Below are 7618 nucleotides of genomic sequence, written 5' to 3'. Positions count from 1 at the left end.
CACTGTGGTGTACATGTGTGACAGATGTGAGAGAGCTGCAAAATGACCATGACAAGTGAGCAACTGTTATGGCCCTGTGTCCTACAAGTATTAAAGAGGACTAAGCATACATGCTTGGATACAAGATAGACACTATGCACAGCACCAGCCACAATATTAGTGCGCAAGAGACAGACAGTGGGTGTAATCAACACCCTTGACAATGCTGGTAACGTAAAGAAATCTGCCAAAAATTGAAAGAATTAAGTGACAACTGGCAGGGTTAAAAATTACGGAAAAGTACAAGACTCCCTACAAAGATACAGAGGAAATATGCAAAATCTTGCACCATTACCAAAATAATACATGATGTCTGTGGGGGTACCATCAAGTATATTAAGCCTTAAGGCAATAGTTGTTCTTTGTTATCCCAGCAAGGAGTGCCTGTGTACACAATTACACTGAAGTAAATACACAGAATCAAGACTGACACCTTACTGAAAGAAAACACAATATGCGCACATGTATAAGCAAGTTGAATATACCTCGAAACACCTACACCATGCACCAATGGCTTGCCATCACAACACCCTTTTAATATATTTTAAGTGTAATTAGTAGTTATTAATAGCACTTTAACCAATTGCATCATTTTTAATATTGATCATTATTTAAATATTTTTATTTAGGATCCCTGCATCTGCTTTGTCGTTTCTTTTTCAGGCCACAATATAAACTACTGGTTAGATACCAGTTATTATGTTTAATCCAATTAAAGCCTTACTATTACTACCCATGTGACATATTGATAAGTTTAAAAACTGAACTTAGAAAACCCACAGTTCACATAAAATACAGGCAGCTGTGGGGGCATCCTGCACATTCCTTGCTCTACCTCAAACCCAAGTAAATAATTTACATAATTATATTTCAGCATTTGGAGTTCTGTAAAGGTTTAATAAGAGGTCTCATTTATTCCCACTGTGCGCCTTGCATGATTGTTTTGAATATAGTCAGAAAGATAGCGTGATAAATATTATTTTGCTGACCTTCTGTTACACCAGAAGTTGACTATCATGATATAATGAACCGCTAGCCACAGCGACTTGACTTCTGGAGCATAGCGTCCACAAATCCTTGTAGTGTAGTTTGATACAAGTACTGCTTTGCCACCATTTACTTCCACATTCACCAGTTGGCTCACAGGAGCCTTTGATTTTTAATACTAGAGACACATAATCCATCTGTGAATAATTTTGACAAACATCTGTAGTGCACCTGGTTACACTTGTACAACTCATAGATCGTCTAGTATAAAGACGAATACACAATTAATTATGCATCTAGATGAACTGTCTTTGACAGTATAAAGACACACTAAGGCAGTTAGTTTAATAGGCCCAACAGAGTACAATCTGTCTTATGCCTGACTTGAACTTTTAATGAGACACACTAGGAGCCACATAATTATATTAACCACATGTACTACAAATATTTAGCCAAGTTCATCCCAGAAGGATTTTGTGTTTATACATGTAGTATAAAAGCGGTCATCACAATCGCAATTTACGGAAAACTGAGTGTAATTTTAATTTTTGAATCTAGTTATTGGTCAGGAAAAGTTTCCTATTTATCAAGCAATATAATTTTGATATAATTCTGCAGCAGAATGAAAAACAACAGACTATGGCATTCACTGAAAAAGTTGGAAAACCCAAACTAAAACAGATACCTGGAAGTACAACATCTTTATTGGAATAGTAGTTTCACAACATTAATGGTCCATCACCAGAGGAGACTGACAGACAACAAGAACTTCAAGGGGTCTTCAAGAAATAATTAATTATTAATTAATACAGTTTTGTTTTTTCGCAAAAAATGTAGCTCCGCTTCTTTGTCAGATCTTGGAACTCTCTGCTAGATCAATAATGTGATATAAATGTTACTTTGTTTGCTTACAAGAAATCACTACTTAAGTGTTGTTATAATGCTCTCGAGCATGTGCATGACTAGGAAAATGTAAGCACTTGGAAGTCCATTTGATCAAGAACTACAACGGCGCCCGTGGACGACAATGCCACACCTCTCATCATCATTATCATCATCATCATGATCATGATCATCATCATCATCATCATCATCATCATCATTATTATCATCATCATCATCATCAGCAGCAGCAGCAGCAGCATCATCATCATCTATCTTGTTTTTCTTGATTTTTCCGTTCTAATTTTAAGTACATTTTATACTCCTTTTATCCTGTGCTTCTTAACTGTTAGTGTTACCTGATTGAGGCTGTTACCTTTGTGTTTCAAGTGTCTTTCACTATCAAACTCAAACAATCTTAAAACACAAAATTGCCTCCAAAATTAATCCACCCCTGAAAATGGCTCTTACAGAGTCCAAGGCTAATTTATCAGCAGCTCATTGGACAAACATGACATGCTGGATGAACAAAAATTTCTCTCCACTTATTTACCACTTGTAATGGAAACATTCTTACTATATACCCCCTTATTTACATTTGCTAATTATGAGCCTCTACATAATCTATATCGTCAATAGAAATTCAAAGTAATCGCAGTTGACAATGGGAGACTGCAAGTCTAATTTTGTGTTTGCATTGGGCTGCCTGTGCAAATGCATGCGGAACAAATTGAGGCTGGTGGCCATTTTGTTTGTCTGTCACACAAATTTACCTCATGTTGATGCAAGAATCTGGCCTCGTTTTTACATGAAGACATGTGGTCTATCAATGGATAGGCACATCAATCACAGTTTTTAATCTGTGATTACTTATATTACTAGTTACAGTCAATAATTATGTAAACTTGTCTTTTTTAGGGGAGTTTTACATAGGGCCCAAAAAAATAATGGCCACAAAGCACATGCTTAAACCATCTTATATACAGTGTAATACCACAGCTCATATGTGATTACATTGGCCTACCTAAAGATGATCAGCATTTTTCAAGTGATGGCTACTGCAGTCCAGTCAGTGCAGAACTTGATTACATTTAAATTCACACAGAAGTTTACATTTATAAACTATTGTCACTAACTGTTCTTTTGTTCCTAATTTTTGCTGCCTGTTTGATTTCTTGCAATCCACCGTGGAAATTCTTCTTCCACCATCTTCCAATAACTGTCCTGGAATTAACAACACAAACAGCACGTGGCTTATCAGACATCAACTAATTGGCCTAAGAGTCAAAAGTTTACAGACAATAACTACACATTAATTAAATATGTACCCGACCACCACAGGAAATTTAATTGCTCAGAGCCCTCCACCACTCTGGAAACCCCAGTTAGGCTAGTACACACACCCTACTTCAGTGCTTTTTGAGCTCCCCCCTCAAATTTATTTCCAATGACCTTCCATTGGAGAGCAGCTGTAAATATTTTTTAAATATACTTAAACATTTATTACTGCACATGCCATCACTTTACTGTGGTGGCTGACACATATTGTTACAGTAAAAATAAAGCTCTTTCTTTCTTATTTACTTGTTATTGTCATGCACTACAGATATTGCCAAATAATATCAATAGTGAAATTGATACACTAATAAAAATAAAACATGATCTGTGCATCTATTTTCTCATAATGCAGTCAAGTCTCTGTGTACTGTCACATTCATTTTGGCACATAAAAATACACCTATAAGGAGTATGCAGTAACAAATACCTTCACCCGTAACCAACCATAGGCATTCTCTGTTTTGTCTTACAGCACTCGTAAACAGTAAGCCTGGTACACACTTGTGAGATAAAGCATACATGTAAGGAAATTTGTGTGTAAAACTCAGATGAAATGTGCAGTGCTTTTGCTTATCTCACAACGGTTCACACTTTTGACACAGGAAAAAACGTCAGGAAACATTTAACAGTTCATTTCCTTGATATGGGGTCAGTTTTTGAAATATAGAAACTGTGGTACTGCGTCAGTCGAGGAGTAGAAACAAATGTTTGGTTTAATTTATCAACAGAGTTAACAAAGTAATTTGACCACCATAAAGAGTTTTGAGTGCTAACATTTTGAGCATTACCCTTTGTCAGAGTGAATCATTCTTTTGCTTGTTCTTCTGCTCATCTCAAACCAGTTCACGCATAAGAAAACAATTTCAAACAGTTTCTTTTCTTGTGTTTACCTCATGCAGGTTCACACACAACTTTTCGTTTGCTTATGCTTGTGTTTGTACTTATCGCCCAAGTGGGAACCAAGCTATAGTCAGATAGTTTATCTACAATATTGTCTGCAAATTTGAAGCTTTCTTTTCTATAGACACTGCTTATTATTTCTCCTCCTTAACTTTACCTGCTTGCATATTTTGAGCAAACACGTGCCAAAAATTTGACAAAAGGTGTTTGGGACAAGCATGTCAAGAAACAAAATAATGCTTCTTCCATTAATTTTTTGGTGGACTTTGAAGTTATTTCTTAAGACATGTAGTTTTGCAAAAATCTCTTCATTTAATTGAGATTGCATGAATATGAATTGATGATAACCTTTTCTTAGAAATCTGTCATTGTTCACCTTTCAGAAAATGTACAGGCTTTAACAAATGCTACTAATAGTAACTTAACAGTGGGCTGTACACAGGATGGTCCAGTGAAGGGTGGTTGGTACAATCCCCCGTTAGTTAATAGCAGTTCTACTCCCTCACCTGGAGGCCAATAAACTCAGCATCACTAGATGACAAAGAAGCTTTTTTTTGTAATCCACTTTGAAGTGCCTCTAACTCCTGGTAAGTATAAAATGATTACTATTTGAACAAGGTTTCACCTTGGGCAGTCATTTTGGTGTGGTTGTTAAGCTGGGATGAATAAATGACCCTAAGAGCTCTGCCAGTTGGGACATTGGTACGGGTCTTTTTCCATAATGATTCATCGTTTGCGCTGCTCTTGTGCTGGATTATAATTATTTTTCCGCAGTGGCAACTGAAAATTCTTGTCAGCCAACTTTGCGCCTCGCTTACGGTTTTTTCGTGAATTTCCTTACCCTCAGGAGAAATTCTTCATAGGAACACCCCCCAGCCCCTCGGAAATTTTCGTCTATTAGCCCCCCTCCCCCTCGGAATTTCCACTGACCATCCGTGGGGCGGCGGGGTATGGATATTTTCTGGAACTGCACAATGTCATAATAATAATAATAATAATAATAATAATAATAATAATAATAATAATAATAATAATAATAATAATGTTAAGGATATCGAACAAAGGAATAGTTTTTTGATTAGATCAATTATCAATTACTTTGTGTGCCTAGTTACGATCGTAGTTACAATGTTTATCTGTTTTCCTATTGGTTTGTAATCGAATCTTTTAGCGTCACCACGCGCATATAAAAGCTAAGTTAGCGTCCCTTTAAGCCAGAGTTTCGCAAGATTTCGCCTTGAATAGCAGCACCTTCGTTCTTTCGTACTAAACCTTTGGCACAAGCGGGACCGATATGTAAGTGATTTTGTTAGTTTTATTTCAATGTGTTTAAGTTTACTTTTCACCTTGGGCGTTAGCGCACATATGTACTGTGTTGTACAATAGTACAACTAATTATCTTGAAATCAAAGAGTAATTTGAAAGAATAAGTCGCTTAGACAGCTACGCCCACATTTTAGTCTTTGGGCTGTTAATCAGCCGCAAATGTTCATTGTGTAGCCGACCTTTAAATCTCAAGTAGTTTTAATTTAGCCTTTTATGTTTTGCTTATGTTAATTTACGTGTAATTGCTGTTATTTTAATCGCGTTATCGACATAGGCACGTAAAGCGTTTCTTTTATGCCTTACGCACGAATTCAAGTTGATTCATACTTTCGTTATTGCATTATTGTAATTTCAGTTTATGATCGTGATCGTGATCGTGATCGTCTTCGTCTCTCAATAAACACCGTTAACCGTCATCTTGGTTTTCGTGGTTTTGCGTCAACGACCTGTAAAATAGTCCCAACACCAGCGACACTTTGCAAACACGCCTTAGCGACACCCCTCGAAGTCTCGTCTTTCGTCGCAATCGTTACAAATAATAATAATAATAATAATAATGATCATGATGATAATAATAATAATAACAACGGTGTATCTGATACATGTTTTCAAAACTTTAAAATGTTTCAGTTTTTCTTTAGTGCATAATTTCTGTTCTAGTAAGAAATTTCAGCAACAAATATAACAATATTTAACATTGATTCTGTAACATGCAAATTAACTTGTGTATATGATCATCAAATGCACAGTACAAACTAATACCTAAAATCACTGGAAAAAATTGACAAAATGAATAACTTTAGGGTTTTCTACTGGCCAGTTTACCTTTTTTCGTCAAAAAAAAAAAACTGATTATAATGAATTACACAGCTTTCTCCTAACTGAAAGGAGAACACATAATGAAATCATTATGACTACCATACTTAAATTCTGTAGCTCCCATACTGAAAAGCTACGTGATGACATTTGATCATCTTGTTATGGAATTTTGCACTATACAAATATTAATTATTCACATTATTTGTATAATTAACTATGGCATAGAGCCATTATTAGGCCCATCTTTCTAACATTACAGTGACCATTTTCTGGTATTACTTTTAAATTACCTTAAGTAACTGATCATTTCTTGTTCTTGTCTTTTGAAAGCTGTCAACTGTGAACTGAAGTCTTTGTTGCTGTGAACCCACAAGTGTCTCAGTAGCTGCAAGCAACATTTCACGCTTTGCAAGACTTTAAAAGGAATATAAATTAAGGTGAATAGCTATAGATTATAAAGTCAGGTGTTAATCTCCAATCTTCCCGCCCCCCACCCACCCTAAATTTTCAGTCATCGGTTAGTCATTGATGACATTGATTGGTCATCAATATTAAATCTTGTGACTACACAAACCATACCAAAGGAAAATAAAGAACAACTTCTTCGAGGTACATGCCACAATGCAAACTTTATTTAACCTATAACGATGGCATCTGAAACATCAGACTTGTTTATTTACTTCAATAGTGCGCTACTGCGGTCTAAGGTTCATTTAATTAGCAACCAGCGGGAATCGTGGTTGGTACTGCTTGGCCTGTCACTTTTGTTCCGTGAAGACAAAGAACTCAAGCCAATTTATTGGGATCTTTTTAAAATAACTGCAGCATAATGCATGTGTAATCAATGAGTAATCAATGAGTAATCAATGGGTAATCAATAGCATCAATGAATAGTCAATGGCATTCGTGAGTAATGGATAGGCCACAAAATTTTTGTTCATCGATTAGTCATCGATTACCCATTGATCATTGCCAATAATCAATGACTACTCAGTTGGCTACTCATCGATTAGCCATCGAATAGTCCTTGATGTCACTTATCTGATCATCGATTATTATAAGCTTACTTACTTTTCAATATGGCGCGTATTTTTGAAATGTCCATGTACTTTACAAGCCCTTGTTTGTCCAACTAAAGCACACCATTAGTTTTAGCTTATGGAGAAAATGAATGCAACTTACATTTCTTCGTGTTTTTGACTCAGTTGAGCTTCTCGAGCCAGCCATTTAGTATATTTTGACTGCTCTTCCATCAAACAGCCACTTCCAACACAAATACTACTTCACTTACACGAACTGTATTGTCTCTTGCCACAAAGTCCAAAAT

General features: G+C 36.0%; 1 protein-coding gene across 2 annotated transcripts; it reads right to left on the bottom strand.

Annotated features, from left to right (window-relative positions):
• Positions 1-1712: 1712 nt before the first annotated feature.
• Positions 1713-7604, bottom strand: LOC146453420 (centrosomal protein 15-like). Of its 2 annotated transcripts, none has more exons than XM_085096601.1 (4): positions 7474-7604; positions 6582-6705; positions 4653-4730; positions 1713-3132 (listed from the first exon to the last, which is right to left on the bottom strand). In XM_085096601.1, the coding sequence occupies exons 1-4, from the start codon at positions 7542-7544 to the stop codon at positions 3058-3060; spliced, it is 348 nt and encodes a 115-aa protein (XP_084952727.1). In that variant the 5' UTR covers positions 7545-7604; the 3' UTR covers positions 1713-3057. The 2 variants fall into 2 exon arrangements, with proteins under 2 accessions (XP_084952727.1, XP_084952728.1); XM_085096602.1 differs by having other exon boundaries at positions 6582-6650; positions 7474-7582.
• Positions 7605-7618: the final 14 nt, after the last annotated feature.

Source organism: Pavona decussata, unplaced genomic scaffold (genome assembly GCF_977016875.1).
Source record: "Pavona decussata unplaced genomic scaffold, jaPavDecu1.1 SCAFFOLD_330, whole genome shotgun sequence".
Classification (NCBI taxonomy): domain Eukaryota; kingdom Metazoa; phylum Cnidaria; class Anthozoa; order Scleractinia; family Agariciidae; genus Pavona; species Pavona decussata.
The sequence above is the reverse complement of the archived record's forward strand: the minus strand, read 5'-3'. Positions and strand labels throughout refer to the sequence as shown.

Excerpts from the sequence above, each read along its gene's own strand:
- LOC146453420 (XM_085096601.1), bottom strand. The coding sequence starts at position 7,544 with ATGGAAGAGCAGTCAAAATATACTAAATGGCTGGCTCGAGAAGCTCAA. Across the intron at positions 6,706-7,473 it reads AGTCAAAAACACGAAGAAAT|TCTTGCAAAGCGTGAAATGT; the intron begins GTAAGTTGCATT and ends TTCCTTTTAAAG. Across the intron at positions 4,731-6,581 it reads GAAATGATCAGTTACTTAAG|GAGTTAGAGGCACTTCAAAG; the intron begins GTAATTTAAAAG and ends TATACTTACCAG.